General features: G+C 43.6%; 1 protein-coding gene across 3 annotated transcripts in view; it reads left to right on the plus strand.

The window, feature by feature from the left end:
- Window positions 1-19980, plus strand: part of ube2e2 (ubiquitin-conjugating enzyme E2E 2) — a 47921-nt gene that overhangs the window by 23454 nt on the left and 4487 nt on the right. For 2 of the 3 annotated variants that reach the window (XM_072692454.1, XM_072692456.1), the window contains one exon: window positions 17828-17960. In XM_072692454.1, coding sequence (XP_072548555.1) covers window positions 17828-17960 — 133 coding nt within the window. Of the gene's footprint in view, window positions 1-15020; window positions 16009-17418; window positions 17475-17827; window positions 17961-19980 lie in introns of those variants that run through there. The other variant, XM_072692455.1, reaches the window with a different exon arrangement.

A 19980-nucleotide genomic window follows, 5' to 3' on the forward strand; every position in this document is an offset into this window, starting at 1 on the left:
CAGGACCTCTGGACCTCATGGCTGGGGACTGGTGTCTGAACTGGCGTCTCACCTTTTTCACTGCTTAACTTTTTCTTAGTGTCTGTAGAGAACGCCATCTCAAGCGTGTACCGTATTACCGAGCGCGAAGGAACCTTGAAGACAATCGAGCTTCAGAAGGGCGAGAGACAGACAGCTTGTTTTTCCGTCAGGCTTTTTTTGTTTTCATGCCTGCGTTTGTTGTTTATTGTTTGAGGAGCTGTATCGTTCGTGCGGCTTATGCAAAGTGTGTTTATTAAAATAACGATCTGCGATGCATTATACATAGATGGCCCGAGGCGAGCGTTTCGGCTGCCGTTTCGGATCGCTGCAGGCAGACTTGACGGGATCGTGAATCTCCCAAACCCCCCCAACCTCCCTTCTCCCTTTTTCCTTCCTCACTCCTCGAAGTTGCAGGCCCCGCCGGCATTCCTAATACATGCGCATGGAAAACAGATTACAAGAATAATCAAAACACCCAAAAGGTTTTATCACGGTACTTTGCAAAATAGAATTACACTCTCCGCAGCGGCAGCAGCCGGGGCAGAATAAATTTGTTTTGAACTGACATGGAAAATTCTATTTTATCATCCGCGTCCTTGAGAGACTGGCAATAATGGGATCGTCTCTCTCGGCCTTAGACAGAGCAAATGTTTCCCTCTTTAAGCGCTTGTTTCAGCACTAATTGCTTCCATATAATTGTGGCATTTGTGCTGGAGATGAGCTATAAAATGACGGCATTAAAATGAACCATATCATACGAGGAAATCCAGGGCAGGCTGCGAATCCCCTTCGCGTGGAGACTGTAATTGGTAGCTGGGTATTTCACGGTCAGAGGAAGAGAAGATTGCTTCATTAAGTTCCTGTTCTGATAATCACCACAGCCCTCTATAATGGAAGATCTTAACTGAATGAATACGCCATTAGAGGGGAGGGCGGCGGGGAGGGATTGGGGGGGGGTGACAGCATAGAGGGGCCGACTGCAAGGGTAGTAAGGGAAGTAACGCGCTTTGTGTCTCCGCAAGATAAAGCCTGATCAAATGCGGCGTTCAGCAGCTAAACTTCTATTGTGCTAAGGATTAACACCTTGCGCTAATACATCCTTTCCTCCGATAATAGTTTCCTCCCAGACGTGCCCACAAACGAAGGAGGTGGACGGCTGCTGCAATGCGGCTTCATCCAGTCCCACAGACGCTAAATGGGACATGCCGGCTCCTGTGAGCGGTTTAATAGGGTTCATTTCTGGCTAAATGTGTCTGTGATTGAATGCTGGAGTGCAGTGAAGGACCTTAAACACTTTGATTTCATCAATTACTGCACGCTTTGCAGCCTCGGCTCCGTTCTGCCCCGGCCTCCCAGCGAAACGCATCTCCGGCTAATTAGTTTTGCACATTGACGGTTTGCCTGACCTTGCCCTGGGCCCGTGCATGAATAATCACACATTGTTTCGTTGTGTTTGGGGTCTTTTTTTTTTTTTTCCTACCGCTTTCTCTCTGCAGTAATTAGGGGATCAGCGCAGACATGTCTGAAAGCAAAGGAGTGAGAGGCTTTGTGGAGAGTGTAGTGTAAAACTGGGTTGGAGCCAGATCCGTGAAACTGAACCTGAAAGCGGGGATTCCACTGATCACTGATTTTTCCAGATTTCAGTACGAATTTAATGGTTGAGATGTAAAAAGTCAAAGTCATTGGAGGTGGGTTTGTTGAAATGGTTCGTTGGAAATAGGCCTGTGTCAGTTGTGTTACATCAGCTGAAAGGTGGCCACGATGGCTAGCACTGTGCCAAGCAATAAGGGGCGGGCAGAGAGCGGGGGACCTCAGTCATCACTGAATCTGTGTTTGGACGGTCGTGCCACTCTGGAGCCCCATTACTGCACCTTTTAAGGCCCACGTATCTGGATGGTTTCAGAAATGTAGCATTTTATGTGTTTGGCAACCTGTCCACACAAACGTTTTTTGCCGTTTCCGTTCACTCAGAGGCGGCTTTTTAGGTTTTTGGATAAAGGATGGGAACCAGGGGGCGGAGTTGATCCAAAAGACCCCTCTAGGCTTAGATATGACTAAATACAGAAGTCAGTATAGAGACCTACAATACTCTACACACTCTGCACACTGAGTACTCTCAGAAGAGGAGGGTCTTCAGTCTGGGTTTGAAGACAGTGAGTGTTGGACTCTGCTGTTCGGACACCCAGGGGAAGTTCGTTCCACCACTTCGGTGCAGGACAGTAAAAAGTCTGGACGCTCGTCTTCCGTGGATCTTAAAGGATGGTGGGTCGAGCCGAGCCGTACTTGAAGCTGGAAGGGCTCTTGGTGCAGATCTGCTTTTGATTGACCATCGCCATTAAGTACAGAGGGGCTGGCTGGTCCAGTCCTGGCTTTGTAGACCAGAGTCAGGGGTCTGAATCTGATGACCTGGGCAGCAGCTACAGGAAGCTACAGTGAAGAGAGAGAGTACGCAGCAGTGGAGGAGCTGAACATGGCTGAACTTGTTGAAATGTTGAAGACGACCCGTGCTGCTGCATTCTGGATCAATTGCAAGGACCTGAGCATGGGAAGATCAGCCAGAAGGGAGTGGCAATCAACAGCCGAGTTAAATCAGGCGTGCTTGAGCAGGAAAAGCAAGAAACTGCACAGGAATCAGGCCCTCCAGGACTGGACTTCCCCACCCTTGCTGAAATGGGTGGAGATTTTTGAACATTACTTGCTCGTAGTCGTTGGCGACTAAAGACCTTTTTCAAGTCTGGCTGGATAAAAGCCCACTTAGAAACGTTTAGACGATGAGAGTGACACGAGTGACTGCTGTTGAAAGGACAGACGGCTGAAGTTGAAGTTTGGTCCTTTAGCCCACTTACTAAGCTAGCAATTGCTTAACTAGCTCAGCTACAGCTCTACCGAGAACAAACAGCTGCTATTCATTGTCTGAGAGCGAAGTTGAGCGGCTGGTGTTGAAATGAGAGCTGGGTTAGGACTTCTAGCTGGCTATCTAGGCTTAGATAAGTTAGCTAGCAGGCTAAACGTCACAGCACAGAAAAGTGTTCCAGCTAACTGAGGCCCAAATCAAACTTGTTTAGAGGATAAAGCCTCATATCTGAAAGCTCAGAGTCGAGGGAAGGTCTTAGGAGGGTTTTCCGGCTCATTTAGCAGACTGGCTCATCCAGATTTGCTTGATTCTCCTATTAAAACGACTATGGTGGGCTTGTTGTTTTTTTCACCTGTTTTCAGAGCGTGATGTCCCCAATGAGTGGGCTCTCACAGCGCCCCCACCCTGTGGCTCTTTTAATTGCATATGAGGGAATGAGCTTATTTGGCTGTCTATTAGATAGACACCGAAATTTGACACATCAGTCACGTCCTCATTTTTAAATACCACAGATTACGATATTACTGCTATACTGCTTGATCCTATTTACTATATAAATAGGCCTATATAGGCCCATTCTATATCATAATAATTATAAATAAGGTCTGTTCTGTTTGGCTGCACATAGACCATGCCTTCTTTTTTCTTGTTTTTCTTTTTTTTTTTGGTAATCTTAATGATGGACATGTTTTTCAGGTTCAGTGGAAGGCATTTCGCTTCCCTTTGTATATGGGTCACTGATGCTGGGACAGTTGCAACCTCAGCATTTACTGAGGTTGTGGTGTAAAGTGAAAAACAGCAGTGTTATAATTAGCACCGCCCGTCACCATCCGAGATCAGTGCAACTGCGCGGTGTACACAGAGGAGCAGTTCTAAGGCTGTGGGTGCTAATTTAACACAGCCCAAATGACTCAAATGAAAGCAGTAGGTCACGAATCTTCCAGCAGCAGAGTGTAAAGTTAACGTGAGCGTCGCGCTGCACCTCCACTCAGGGGAACTACCTCTTTAATATTCAGCAGCCTGGGTCACCATTCACTGAAGGGTAGTGTAATTGACATGGCTTGACGAGAAAGTCTCTGTGAGACAGATTGCTTCTAGTGTCTCATTTACAAGAAGTTCATTTTGCATTAATGTAAAGGGTGGATTGGGTGAAGGGGGGCATTTTTTATTTATTTATGTATTTATTATTATTATTATTATTATTATTTTTGTTAAAATAAATACATAAGGTTTGCTGTTCACATTGCCCCATGTACCCCCCCCACCCACACACACACACACACACACAAATCCTGCAGTCCATATATCCATGCAGGGGGTTTTAAAAATGTACTTCCTGATAAGTTTAGCTTTATTTGTAACCGTTTTAGTTTTTTTTTCTATTATTTTTATTTTTTATTTTATTGGATTTTTAAATGATTATTATTCAGTCTATTAAACCAGTCTAATTACACTGCTAGTAATGAAACCTGCAGCTGATCAGTGTGTATTAAGCACTGACAGTGTCCTCCATACGCTTAGACAAGCATATGGTTTTTGTCACGATAACAAAATTGATCACGATACGATAAAATATCGTCATATTGCTCAGCTCTAGTGCTTAGTGTGCAGAGTGTAGAGTATGTGTAGTATTGTAGGTCTCCATACTGACTTCTGTGTTTAGTAGAGTCTAAGATTAGAGGGGTCTTTTGGTTTCTAGCCGATATAAACTAGCTAAGGGTATTTTCTGAGCGAACAGCGAAGCACTGCTGTAAGCCGTTCTGGAGAAGAGCAACCGGTTTCATTCTAAAAGAGGCTGGAAAGTGGTTGTATAAAGGCACTATGGCTTGTTTTTGGTTCATTAAAACAGACTAGGCTGTCTTTGAATTTTAGGTCAAAATGCAAGGAAAAAAGTGGATGAGCTTCACTGTTCGTTCGCCAGAGTGCAGCATAAGCTGACAACCCCACCTGGAACACTAGTTCCCAGTTAGCTTCTCGCCTGCAACACCAGGCAATGTTTTACTCATCCTGCAAACTGGCGGTCCCGGCGCTGTCAAGCCCGTGTCACAAGCCCCTCCAGGGGTTGGCAGGTTTCCTCCTGGAGTTTTAGCTCCTTGCTTCTCCCCCTCATCTTACACACCTGTAATCTGTAATCAGACGCTGCAGTGTTTCAGGGATCTGAAGGAGGCGTGTCTGCCGGATTGGTACAAAAGCCTGCAGGCCCTCTGGTGCTCCAGCAGAGGACTGCATACCTCTACTTTCAGCAGAAACCATGAAGAGCTTCGGAGCCCCTGGTGTCTCTTTCTGAAGTGCCTTATCCCGTGTGTCTTTGTCTGCTGCCTTTCATTGATCTTTTTATATAGTTTGCGCTGCTTCAGAATGTACCTACGTACGTACGTCCAACACCTTCTGGATCAGACGCTCTTATACTCCATCACTGATGGTTCTCCATCACTGTGTTCATCATTAGAACATCTCCTCTCAAAGTTCTCCTCATGGAGTCTAGTATTATTTAGAGTTCTCCTCAGATCAACACCTGGTTTGGTGGTAAATCAGGGCTTAATGATGGTAAATCAGGTGAGCTGCTGCTGCTGCTGCTGATGGAGTTGAACACATCCTCCACGCTGTGCTGGCTGGACTGGGGGGCGTCCAGGAGAAACCTGGAGGAACCGAGCTCTGTTCTTCAGACTAGCTCACCGACAAGATCTCACTACTTTCTTTCTTCAGAATGAGAAGCTCTTGCTCTATTTACTGTATTTATGCTCACCTGCATCTGTTCTGATGATCTCCAAATACACAATGTCCAAATGTTTGTGGACACCTTTCTACTGCATTCTACTGCTTTCTACACATTCAGCTACTTTTATGGTGTACCTGTTGCTGACCCAGATGTGCAAATGCAAACACACACATAGCTTCTGTAGTACTGCCAATAGAATAGGACTCTCTGGAGCAGATCAACATCGTTGATCCAACCTATTGGCACCATGCTGCCCAATGCCAGGCGTGGGCTAGAGGGGGATTCGGCCCCCCATCAGCATTGAGCTGTGGAGCAGTGGAAGAACTGTGTTCTCTGGACTGATGATGATGATGATGGTGCCCTTTCCAGTACTTTTGGGATGAGTTAGGGTTGTGATCGTCATCCAACATCCCGACCTCACTAACGCTCTTTTATCTTATATCAATCAAAATCCAAAATCTAGTAGAAAGCCTTATTTTTCCCTGGACAGTAGAGACAGACAACAAACAATTGTCCAGAACCAGTTCTGACACTGAAACTGCACACACACTCTCACATGGTGTTGCGTTAGCTGTGTGTGAAACGTCTTCCTGTGGGGTAGTCGAGTGTTTGAGCTCATCTTAAGAGAAGAGCCTCAGTCGAAAGCAGCTCAGTAGACTTTAAAAAGAAGAAATGTCAGACCGGCCAACCCTTCAGACCTCTACTTTCCACAGTGTGTGTGTGTGTGTAAGGTGGTAATCAATCCCATGTTAATTTCCCTAGCAGTAAGTGTGAAGGCCTTCAGATCCACAAGCACTCCCAGAATGCTCTAGAGACCCGAGCGGTTCTGCTGCTTGATCGGTGTTTACGGCAGATGGGGTTAGAAGAGGGCAGCGAGGGGGCAGAATTGAAGACCGCCGTATCCGTGTCTGTATGTTACACGCTCCTGCAGCTACAGCAGAGCGGATGAACACCACCGCCCATCCCCGCCCCCCTCATCAACACCACTAGTGGTTTTGGTGGTTTTACATTCAGTACAGGTCATCTGGGTTATCATACAAAGAGAAGGCGGCTTCCTGTATTGAAGAAGCTTCAGGTTCCTGCCAGTACACAGCCCTAATAGTTGACTTCCTAGGTGTTTTCTACAGTTTAGCAAAACTCCAGCTTTTCCACCATTGCTTCAAAGTCGAATGGCATCTGGACCTGATTAGCAGCGTATACTAGAGCTGGGCAATATGCCGATATTTTAGTGCGGTACACAATATGCTTTCATGAGTGTATCGTGGATATCTGCGATATTAACTGCATGTTCCTTACAAAGAGTGAAACCAGTCTTATTTAATTCAATGGGAGAGTATCTGGATAGCAGTTGTTAGTAATTTACGCTGCTGGTGCATTTTGTCTACATGATGAAATATTGTGATAAATATTGTATATCGTAAAAAGGTCTATAAATATTGTGATATCATTTGTTTTCCATATCGCTAAGCTCTAGCGTATACTAATGTCAGGGTTCGTACGAGTCCTGAAAAGAAAAACTGGAAAGTCGTGGAAAATAAACATGCTAAAATCCAGTACTAAGTAGTTCTTGAAAAATAACAAAATAAAAAGTACTTAAAAGTCCTGGAAATGTTTATTGTAATGAGCTTCTGTCGTCATTTTATATAATAATATAAAAATAAAACACAAGCTAGCCTGGACTGATCTTTCAGCTACTAGCGTGGACTAAACATTCCCGAAAACGAATGATGGTAGAATTTGGTCCTGGAATTTCGTTTTTTGGTACTTAAAAAGTCATGGAACGTGGTTAAGTGTATGAACCCTGAACTTGCAGTGGAATAAGCCTTTATTCTCCGTAGGGTCAGATTGATGATATTCTGGTGTGATTGATATGACTACAGGAAGGGTCCATAGCCTTACGTTTAGGTACTTGATGCTATGCAGTTTACAGGATCTTTAACCGAGTACTTGGGCACAACCGTCCCAGGAGTAATTATTTCAGCATTGAAAGCATTATTTGGGCACAGACAGTCTTAGTGTAGCTCCCAGTGTAGCTACAGTGGTGGTGTGAAGTTTATATACACTCCTCCTGAACATGAACATCGTGGCAATGTTGGGCCATTAGTGATGCATGGATCTTTAATAGAAAACAGACATTTACATTATATTGAAGGCATTTAGCAGACGCTCTTATCCAGAGCGACTTACAAAAGTGCTTCACTATTTACTCAAGAAAAACCTCAGCTAGTCTAAATAGACTAAAATTCAAAGATCCTCTAATCTTAGACTCTACTAAACACAAGTCAGTAAGGAGACCATAATACTCTACTATTCACCCAAGTACTCTCAGAAGAGGAGGGTCTTCAGTCTGGGTTTGAAGACAGTGAGCGTTGGACTCTGCTGTTCGGACACCCAGGGGAAGCTCGTTCCACCACTTCAGTGCAGGACAGTAAAAAGTCTGGACGCTCGTCTTCCGTGGATCTTAAAGGATGGCAGGTCGAGCCGAGCCGTACTTGAAGCTGGAAGGGCTCTTGGTGCGGATCGGCTTTTGATTGACCATCGCCATCAAGTACGGAGGGGCTGGCTGGTCCAGTCTTGGCTTTGTAGGCCAGAGTCAGGGGTTTGAATCTGATGACCTGGGCAGCAGCTACAGGAAGCCAGTGAAGAGAGAGAGTACGTAGCAGAGGGGGAGATAAACATGGCTGAATTTAGGGACATTGAAGACGACCCGTGCTGCTGTATTCTGGATAAGTTGCAGGGGTCTGATGGTGCGCAGAGTGAGACCAGCCAATAGAGAGCTGCAGTGGTCAAGTCTTAAAGTGACGAGAGACTGAACATCTGAGCACCTGGGCGACTCTCTAGAGAAGAAGGGTCACAAATTTGGCGCACAGGTTTTACGTATTTTAAGGGGGGGGTCATAATCGGCAAAATTATACATTTGGGATATAAATATACACGTGTCCTCTTAGAATAATAATTCAAACTACACAACCTCGTTCTTTGAAGGATGCAGCCTCTGAATTGGGACACAACTGCTGTATTTTATTTATATATATTATATATTTATATATCTTATTTATACATTTCTTTTATTCCTGTTTGTTCTGCCGTATAATTCTTCTTTAAGTCTCATTCATGTTTTGTTGACGCTGAACTTTGAGCGGTTGAGTGAAAATGCCTTAAAATACCATGATATATTGTCCATGTTGTCTCTCTCACCTTTGTGGTTGTTTGGTTCAGTTGAATTTGAAGCCGGCTGGTATCTGAAACTAAATGCAGGACTGCCTGTAGCTCAATAATGTAACACAGCCAGTTAAAGTCAGGGGTTTAATACAAGGCTTTTATATAAAACAGTGTGCCCGGCGTTTTAGTGGATGCTGGATGGCAGGTTCTTGAGCTTTTACGAACATTCATGCTTGAATAGAACTGGATACACTGAAAGCTCATTGAGAGACTGAAATGAAAGCAGATGTATTTCGTGAGAGTCACCCGAGACTCGCTTGTTTACGCAAGAATAAAGGAAGTGGTTGCATGGTTTTCACTGAATCGGGGGTTACTGTGAAAGATCTTGGAGTGGCGACGAGTGTTAAAGGGGCCGCATGAGTTTGGATGTTTATTATTGATTATTGATTATAGTCATTTTAGATGCCAGATGCATGTTTTTTTCGTTGTCTGGCTATTGTTTGATATATAAAACCATAAAATTAAGCTGTATATAATACTACTGTGAGTGTGTGTGTGTGTGTGTGTGTCTCATGAAATTCCCTATTTAAATAGAAAGCAGAAATGCTAAACTGACGTTATACGTCCTAATTATTCATAACATTAGCCAGAACCACCTCCCTAATACTGAGTAGATCCCCCTTGAGCTGCCGAAACCACTCTGATCCATTGAGGCAAGAACTGCACAAGACCTCTGAAGGCATCCTGTGGTGTCTGGCACCAAGACTAACATTGACAGCAGATCCTTTAAGTCCTGTAAGTTGTGAGGTGAGGCCTCCATGAGCATCAATGAGCCTCAGGTGCCCATGACCCTGTCGCCGGTTCACCGGTTGTCCTTTCTAGGAGCACTTTTGGTAGGAACTGACCAAAGACTGCATACCAAAAACACCCCACAAGACCTGCCTGATGTTCTGGAGATGTTCTGACCCAGTCGTTTAGGAGTGTCTCTGTTCACTTGCTGACTAGTATGTAGCTCCCCCCCTTAATCAGGTAATCAGCGTTGTTCACGTCATCGGTCAGTGGTTTTAGTGTTATGGCTGATCAGTGTATATTTGGTTGTGCTGTGTATAAAAGGTGTAGCAGGAGGATTTGAGGTTTTTGAGTCCAGCACCACAAACAGTTGACAGAGAAGGCAAAACACAAGGCAACAGAGAGTGGCTTTATGTAAGCCAGCTGGGTAAAACCGTAAGTAAGGGCTACCCTGGGAATATAGCTATTTTCCCACACCGCACATTCACAGCATTCTCCCTTCAGCTCTGTTTCGGTCAGTGATTTGACCAGCTCTAATCCACTTCCTCCTTTCACTTTTGTTGCTTGGGAATAGACATGAACTAATGCCAAACAGTCGATAAACACTTCTGCTGTAGTGGGGATTACAGTGGAAGGTCTGTTTTGAAATCCTAAAATCAGGTTATTTTTTAAGAAAACATTGTTGCTCCTAGATATTTCACAGTGCTAGCACTTACTGTTGACTAGGGCAGCTCTAGCAGGGCAGAAATTTTATAAACCAACTTGTGGTCGGTCTCATTCTCATTAGTAAAACATGTAACGGACTAATTATGAGATCTGAGACGTGTGTAAGTTATAGTAGAACGTAGAAGATGGTCGAAACTATGCAGAGACTTGACTGTCGCAACTATTCGACATCCTCCACTCTTCTGGAAAGGTTTTCTCCAGGACGTTGGGGAGAGTGTCTATAAAAACTTGGGCCCCTTTTAGTCAAAAAAGAACATCTGTGAGGTCTGACACTGATGTTGGACGAGAAGGCCTAGCTCAAAATTAACGTTTCTGCTCATCCCAAGGGTGTTGAGAGTTTGGGAAAGACCCTCTTATCCCTGCATGAGTCCTTGTTGACGATGCAAGGTCCAAAAAGACCGTGGAGTGTGTGGAGGACCTCCAGTGGTCTGCTCATCCCAAAGGGTGTTGAGGTGCATCTCAGTCATGCAGGGATAAGAGGGTCTTTCCCAAACTCTTTCGCAAAGTCAGAAGCATTTGCACCACCCTTCACTGGTGGAACTAAAAGGCCAGCCCAGGCCACCAATAGTCATCCCTTCTCCTCTTCAGAAATCAACTCTACTATACGGGCCGACACTCTAGTCCTTTTAGCCTCCACCACATATCATTACACAACAATAGCACTTACTGTTGACTAGGGCAGCTCTAGCAGGGCAGAGATTTTAATGAACCGACTTGTGGCGAAGGTGCCATCCTCTATATGACCCATTCTACTGCCTGTGTTTGTCAGTGGAGATGTGCTTGATTTGTGGGAGTGGCTACAACACGTGAACACATATTTAGGATGGGTGTCCACACACTTTTGGCCATATAGTGTAGTTGGAGTGGTTCTGATAGAGTTTGTCATTTCAGTCAGAGCAGTCAGGGTAGAAACTAGGGCTGGGCGATATGGTAAAAATGCTAGATTACGATATTTCAAGCCTTTTTTTTCGCTATTCACGATATTTTTCACGATATTTATCACGATACAAGTAATTACAGACTAAAAACATCAGCAGCGACAGATTCTTATAATCTTCTATTCAGATGATCAGTGTTTATTAAGCACTAACGCTACCCTCGATATACTTAGACAAACATATCGATATCACGATAACGTTAAAATATCGTCACTCAGAAAACCCCTTCGTCTCCTGACTCGCTGAAACTTCAGATAGAAGCCGGTCGAGGTTTTGCCCTCCAAGGCTGCTGGTGCTGCGAATCCATCCGCTCACGCTGGGGGACAGGGGGCTGTTGCTGGGTAACAGTGCCTGACTTAGCTTTTAGCCACAGGTCAGAGCCCGTTGAATGCACTTACACACCCACACACACACACCTACAGCTACAAGGAGGGGTCTTCAGGGGCTGCTCTGTAGGCAGCCATGGCTGTCAGTGAGCTCTTCTCAGTTTTTAACCTGGTGAACACGATTCGTAGATAAGACTTGCAGCTGCAGCACCCAGCCGCAACCCACAAGACCACGTTTGTTTTTTCAAACTGAGAATAGTCGTGTGAAAAAATTAGGACGCCCTAATTGACCGCAAGGGTTTCCTCCTTGCAACACACCCATGAAAATCTCCCTTGTGCAGTTTTTACTTTTTCTGATGGTCGATGCTGTACTTGGACATGGGCAAGCGCTACCTGCTACCATGATTGACATTTTTATGACACATGATCTTGCTGGCTGTCATGTAAGGGTGTTTTTTTAACACTAGGTTTATTATTTTATTATTTTTACACTCTTTTCCAGGCCCAGGTTCGCTTGCTTCACGATTTCGTGGACATTTGGACCTGTATGAGAGCTGTTTTTGAGCCTGGGAGCGGTCCAGATCAGGGGGTTACGCCAAGTGTAGAAGTTATCCACACCCGGCGCCACATGTGGGGTTGCATGATTGGTTAATTTTGGTCCGTTTTCTTTCCGGGACTGCCTCGACTTGGCGCCTGCATGGCTAAAAACCTCCTCCTATGAGAACGGCTCCTCGTTTGCAGGTGTTAAGCGTAAAAATGTGCTCAGAAGAGTGACGATCAGAAGTTTCGCTGTTCAGTGATGATGAGCTCCTTCCCCAAACGAGCCCAGAATCGGCCGTGGATGCAGACTTGAGTGCTTGCGTAAAATGTTCTCCACTTGTGAATGATTTAGCGGACGGTGAACAGTTCTGAGATCTTCTTAAACCCCTTCCCAGACACCTCTGCACCTACAGCCTTCTTTCTGAAGGCCTCAGAGAGCTCTGTGGATCTGGCCATGATAATCTTCTTCACCCCTCGCTTCAACTTCAATCAAGAGCAGACCAGACTAAACGTCTGGGGTTGTAATAAGACTAGGGATGCACCGATTCAGCTCTTTCAGTTCCGATACCGATACGATACATAAACTTTGCATATCGGTCGATACCCGATACCGATCCTATACTATTGTTGAATTAATAAACTGTAAACCTCACCATGTGGGAGAGACTTAAGACATCAGGATCTGACTTTGTCAAACACACAAACAGTAATCAGTCTTATTTTTAATTTTTTTGCGTAATTCAAAATAAAATCTAGCAGCTAAACCGGAGAATAAATAAGTAACTTGGTCAAACATATAAGCAGCAGTTAAAAATTTCAAACATCTAAACATTTAGTGGATCTGTTCCATGGATTGGCCTAATTATCCCATACCCGATCCAGCAAATTTTTTTATTTTTAATATCGGGGCAGATACCTGATACAAGACATTTCGATTAATTATGTTTTTTATATTTAATGTTTTAAATATCTTAAATATCAAGAGCAGACCAGACTAAACGTTTGGGGTTGTAATAAGACTAGGGATGCACCGATCCACCTTTTTCAGTTCCGGTACCGATACAATATATAAACTTTGCATATCGGTCGATACCCGATACCGATCCTATACTATTGTGGAATTAATAAACTGTAAACCTCACCATGTGGGAGAGACTTAAAGCATCCGGATCTGACTTATTAAAATATTTAGCGTAACTAAAAATAAAATCTAGCAGCAACTTGGTCAAACATATAAGCAGCAGTTAAAAAATGCAAACATCTAAACATTTAGTGGATCTGTTCCATGGATCGGCCTAATTATCCCATACCCGATCCAGCTAATTTTGTTAATATCGGGGCAGATACCCAATACAAGACATTTCGATTAATTATATATTTTATATTTAATGTTTTAAAGACGTTTCCTCAGATGTACGAGTTTAGTCATATTACCTGCGTCTCTCAGTGTTGATCACATGAAGATCAAACATCCAGATGTTTTTTCATATGTTGAAAAAGACACCGGTTTTAATGAGGTGTCCTGCTTGTTTCATGGGGCTGTATTGTTCCAGTTCGCTCAAACGAAACTTTTAATGTTCGTTTCTGTTTCTGTTCGTTTGTGTTTCGTTGCAGAACAAACGGCACAGCGATCTGACCAGCTTTTTGTTAAACTACAGTTCGCCCGGAGGCTGTAATCATTAGCATTAGCGATCTGCCTAACCCTCCCGCTCATCAGCCCTCATTTCCGCAAACAGCACGGCAGAGACGGCTTCTTTATCCGAGCCCGAGCGCGGCTTCGCCTGGATTTATGACTAACTACATCTGCTGCTTCCAGCGTGTAATTGGCCCCCGCGATCACGGCTGCATGGCGAGGCTGCTGCTGCGCTCTCCTCAGCACCCAGCCACCAGATGTTGCTCGCTCATCATTATGCACATGGCCAGCTCACATGCTGGGCTGCTTATTTGTCAAATTTTTTTTTTTTTTTTTTTTTTTTGTCAGAATGATAATTTATAAGATAGTCTGGGCTAGTTTTTGGAGTAATTAGTTAGCAGGCCAAGGTTCCAGTGACCAAATACTTTTGGCCAGTTGTTGTCATATTCCAATAGAGGAGAGCAAGTGTGACCTTTATTTTTTTTTTTTTGTATGGTAAAGCATTTTGGCATCAGGATATTTGGGGGGTGTAGAAGTACGCATGTTCACACCAGACCTCCAGACAGTTTGGTGCAAGCAGTCGTTTGGAGAATACACTATAGATATGTGGGCAATATATGGACAAAAGTATTGGGACACCTGCTTATTCATGGTTTCTTCTGAATTCAAGGGGATTAAAATGAGCTTATCCTGCTTTTGTTGGAGTAACTAAGTAACTAAGTCTTGGAGGAGCATTGCTGTGAGGATTTGATTGCATATAGCCACAGGAGCATCAGTGAGGTCAGGATGTTGGATGATGATCACCAGGACAAGAGCCAGATGAACAGTTAAACTTGGAGAAAGGAAAAGGTGAGCAGCCAGTGCATTTCATATAGTAGGATCCTGTTTTGTTTGTAAAACAAAAAAGAGCTCTGGGGTCTCATGGGTGTCCGCTGCGGTGGCCGGGGGGCTTTAAGTAGATCTAATTTGTTGGAGCTTTTTGTTTATTTATTTATGCATTTTATTTATTTTTTTGGCAAACCAAGTCAGTTGCTATTAAAATACCCACCGTCAGACCCTGTTCAGTCTTCCCGGAAAGCCTGACTTTTAACCCTTATCTGATTCATGAATCGAAACTTGGAGCTTCATCTGGCTCTTGTCCTGGTGATCATCATCCAACATCCATCCTGAACTCACTGATGCTCCTGTGGCTATATGCAATCAAATCCTCACAGCAATGCTCCTCCAAGACTTACTTAGTTACTTAGTTACTCCAACAAAAGCAGGATAAGCTCATTTTAATCCCCTTAAATTCAGAAGAAACCATGAATGAAGATGCAGGTACATGTAGATTTGCTGAGAATTTACGCTGTGCTGAAATCCCAGACATTTAGGAAAGTCCCAGTAAAATGTAGTTGGGCCGGTACTGTGTATCGGTGACTACCGGCCCACTTCGCACACACTGCTGCCCCCCGTATTGAGGTTCACGTGCTGAGGAGGTTCTCATCAGTCGTTCTGAACAGACTCGCCTGGTAGAAAAGCTCTGGTTTTTGTGAGGAACCTCGCTTTCAAGTCAAGTCAGCCCCCGCCAGCCCACCCACAGCCTTTTTTTCGGTCAGGATTCCCATTACATTTGGCCTGATGTCCTTAGCACATAGACAGAAATTGCTCATCTCTGCTGTATTGTACTGATGTCCATACTGATGACATGTCTGTCTATTAGAGCCCAGTGCTGTTATCCATGACTGTGTATCCATTAAACAGCATTGTGTGTGTGTGTGTGTGTGTGTGTGTGTGTGTATGCAGGTAAACACTCTCAGGGCCTGAACTCGCACTGAACCTTCCAAATGATGGAAATTGCATTAGTTCATTAGTGAATACAGAGGAGACACAGCAAATGATGTTTCCTTACTTACGCATGACTGAAATATATATGAATCCGTAGACGTGCCGATATGTTTGTGTATCATAATTGTGTGCTTACTGTGTGTGTGTGTGTGTGTGCAAGCGTGTGTTCCTCTTTGACTAAGAGCTCGGGGGTAATTACATAAAATTCAGCCCATTGTTTATTATCCCGCGTAGCTGGATGCAATCCCAGCCTGCTCTTGGAATGGGGCCAGTCGGGATGGCGCTGACAGCAGTGAAGCGATGGAGGCAGGGGAATGCTATAAATCCTAACTATGGCATTTATCGACGAGGGAATCCAGCGGAGGTGGCAGCCTTTTGATTCGGAGTGGCCATTAAACCTCAGAAGAAGGACCTTTCTCAACAGCGCTACACGACCGTCTAGATCTTACCTGCTGCTGACGATCGTTTCAGCTGTAAGCGTCATGGGCAGGAATTCAAGCAGCCCAGTTTTAGACGTGCATGAGGATCGAAGATCTGTACCTTTACACTAGATGTCCAAATGTTTGTGGACACCCCTTCTAATGAATGTGCTCAGCTGCTTTAAGCTACACCCATTGCTGAGACAGATGCTTAGATACACACCTACAATAGTGCTGTCAAGAGAATAGGAGCAGATAAACATGATGAACCTATTGGCACCATGCTGCCTAATGCCAGGCCAGGCGTGGGCTATAGGGGTATATAAAGCCCCCCAGCAGCATTGAGCTATGGGGCAGTGGAAGAACTGCTAGTGTTCTCTGGAATGATGGCTGGTGCTCCATCCATGTAGTACTTTTGGGATGAGCTGGGGAGTTGATGATGAGGTGGGGTGGTGATCATCATCCAACATCCTGACCTCACTAACCCTCGCTGAATGCAGTCAATCAAATCCTCACAGCTATGCTTCTTCCTCCATAGACAGGAGAGACAGGTACTCCAGCAAATACGGGATTGATTTCAGAAGAAACGATGAATGAGCAGGTGTCCCAATACTTTTGTCAATATAGTGTACCTCGAAGAAGAGAAGCTGCCCAATACAAGCGTCAGGACTGATGCCTACAGAGCAGGACCAGCACACTTGTCTCAGCATTGCCGCCGCTCGACAGGGCCGTCCCGTCTCCCTGTTTCTAATGCCAGTGAAGCGGATCCCCTGTGGCCGGCAAACAAAGCTGCTGCCCCGTGCATTTGTTCTCCTCGGCTGGTGCAGGCAATAGATCGCATTGATTAATGTTTCAGTTAATAATTAACCACTAATTAGCTGGTTGTCAGCTCCAGATGCTGTGATCAGTCTTCAGCATTGCTTCCTAATTCCATTTGTCTGATTAAAAAACAAAACAAAAAAAAACGGAAGGATAATGACTGCATTTCAGATGAGTCCTCCTGAGCCACGTCTGCTTCAGAAAGGTTAAGAAGGTTATTTATGGAGACTTCAAATGCCATAAATATACGTTCATTACTAGGGTTGTCCCGATCCCATCCAGTGACTCTGGATCAGGGGCCAATCCAGATTGGATATCGTCTTTTAAGGTTCTGACCCACTTCTGATCCTTAGGTTTGCTGTAGCAGAGTGCACCTGGCATCCACTGGACATGATTCCTTGTATATTCCTTAATTTGACCTGTTACTTTTTAAATACTTTAAAAGTTCATTCTTTTTTTTTGCTTTTCTATTTGTATAACCCAATTGTGTTTATTTATCATTATTGTCATTAATTAATTACACATTTTTTCTCTTAATTAAATAGCATATAATTTACCCTTAATTTTCTATTGATTTGTTAATTTTTTTTCTTCGTTCATTTGATTTATTGTAAATTACTTAAATATTTTTCTTTTCTTTTCTAGTCCCTGTTTACTGTAAATTCTCGCCTACGTCGAAAAGAAGGGTCAGCCTCAATCAGGCAAATGTTTATTTTCATTTGGAAAATACTATATAATAAGACATACTACATGTATATGTATTTTATATATGTGCCTGTGTGAGTGTGTGTATATATATATATATATATACACACACACACATATATATAAAATAAGTCCCAACAGTTTCTCACTAGTATTATATATTATATTATGGTACTACCTCAGACTTGTCGACAGTGGCGTCTTTGCGAGTGCTCGTCTTTGGTCACTTGCACAGAGACCCTGGCTGATCTTCAGCTTGCTCTGGTGTGCGGTCAGCAAACGCAGTGTACTTGCAGTGCTCTAACATGGAGAAACAGCTGTTCAGAAGTGTCTCGGTTCTCGTCCACAGCGCCGGCCCCAAAGGAGACAACATCTATGAGTGGAGGTCGACCATCCTGGGACCACCAGGCTCCGTCTATGAAGGAGGGGTATTTTTCCTCGACATCGCGTTCACGCCCGACTACCCATTCAAACCGCCCAAGGTGAGAGAAACTGCAGCGACCCTCGTTCTCTTGTGCTTCATATTTTCATATTTGCTTCAAATTCTGCAGCAGTTCAGATACGGTCAGGTGAAGTAAGAAATGACGAGACCCCTGAAACCCCTTTTAGTCTTTTTGAACATGTAGAGATTTGATCATTATGTTAAGAATACTGAGAGATGGAGGTAATCTAACTAAACACACACACCTGAAGAAATGTCTTTAACTAGTGTCGGCGCAGATACTGGCACTTACACACAGTATCTGTATCAGCAGTCGAGAGCACCGATACCATGGAGCTTACTGACACTATATATATATATATATATATATTTATTTTTACTTTTTTATTACAATCAAATGTTTAAACAACCAGTAAAACCAGTAATAAATAGTTATAATACAATTAAACAGTCATTTTATGAACTTATAGCTCTTTCTGTTTCCTTGTGATGTCTTTTTGTTTGGTTCTGAAACCAGAAGTTAAGTTTCAGCAGCTTGTTTAAAGGAAACACTGAAGTTTAGTACATTTTTACACAGAGTTGTGATCCTGAATGAGAAATTTGCTGAATCAGCACTTTCGGTTTCTAAACTGCTGTTTTTTTCACTGCTCTGAAATGTGAATTTTACACCAGTTAAAAGTTAGTTAGTCGGTCAAACTTAGCAATATTTAAAGCAATTTAGCAATTCAATTTTTTTTATAGCTCTGAAATTTCTCAAATGTGCATTTCCTTAATCAATAAAACGCTGCTCTTTCAAGATTATTAGATCTTATTTGGGATAAAAAGTGGAACACTATAAATAATCAGGATTTATAGCGGAGTATCAAGTATTTAAGTCAGAGTTGGTATTGGTATGTTGTATCGGCAGATCGGTGCATCCTTGTCTTTAATCATCATTTCTAAAATTTGAGCTTCAAGTACGGCTCGGCTCGACCCGCCATCCCTCAAAATCCTCGGAAGACAAGCGTCCAGGCTCTTTTCTCTCCTGCACCGAAGTGGTGGAACGAGCTTCCCCTGGGTGTCCGAGCGGCCGAGTCGCTCGCTGTCTTCAAACGCAAACTGAAGACCCACCTCTTCCGAGAGTACTTGGATGAATAGAGTACCATGGTCACCTTATTGTCTTGTGTTTAGTAATGTCTAAAGCTTGGAGGTATCTTTGAATTATTAGTCTATTCTAACTAGCTAAGGTTTCTTTCTTGGGTAAATAGCAAAGCACTTTGTAAGTCGCTCTGGATAAGAGCGTCTGCTAAATGCCGTAAATGTAAATGTAAATTACATTTTTGTACATGTACATTTCTAATAAGGGAAAAAGTTTGAACCTCCTCACATTTATTACTACTGATAATGTGTAGAATCCGAATCAGCTGCAGATGATCAGAACATGGTTGGAGAGGATTCTGGAGGCTGGAGGAGCCTCAGATGTTTAGTCTGGCCTGTCCTTGATAGTTGAAGTGAGTGGTGAAGAAGATCACCATGGCCAGATCCAGCGCCTCCATATCTCAATAAAATGTCCAAATGATCTTTATCATGTTAAAAAAGACAAAGGTATTTCATGGAGTGTCCTAATTTCTCCATATGACCCTAACCTGACCAGTTGAAATTCTTAAGCTGCTGTCGTAATGAATTCCTCGCCGAACGTTTTGCATGGTGCCGAGCTAATGAAACAAATGAATCACTCAGACAGCATCAGCTTTTTGGGTGGAATATTGCTGTAGCTGGTGTCAGGGGGTCTGACCTTCTTTCCACAGAGAAGAGGTACAGTTAGCAGTGGGCAGCAGTACAGTATACAGTATTACCATTTCTTTGTAATGAGCTATGTCAATTTAAGAGTAGCTTAATGGATATTAAGACTTTTTAAAGAATAACAATCAGCATGTTCAATTCAGTTGAGTTCTGATTTATTGATCTCTGAATGTTTTCATATAGCAGCTTTACAGAGATCCTGGTTCAAGCATTTTTGAGCAAGCTAGTGGCGACAGAGGCAAGGAAAAACTCCCTCAGATCGAGAGAAAGAAACCCTG

This window comes from Salminus brasiliensis, chromosome 1 (genome assembly GCF_030463535.1).
Source record: "Salminus brasiliensis chromosome 1, fSalBra1.hap2, whole genome shotgun sequence".
In the NCBI taxonomy this organism is placed as follows: domain Eukaryota; kingdom Metazoa; phylum Chordata; class Actinopteri; order Characiformes; family Bryconidae; genus Salminus; species Salminus brasiliensis.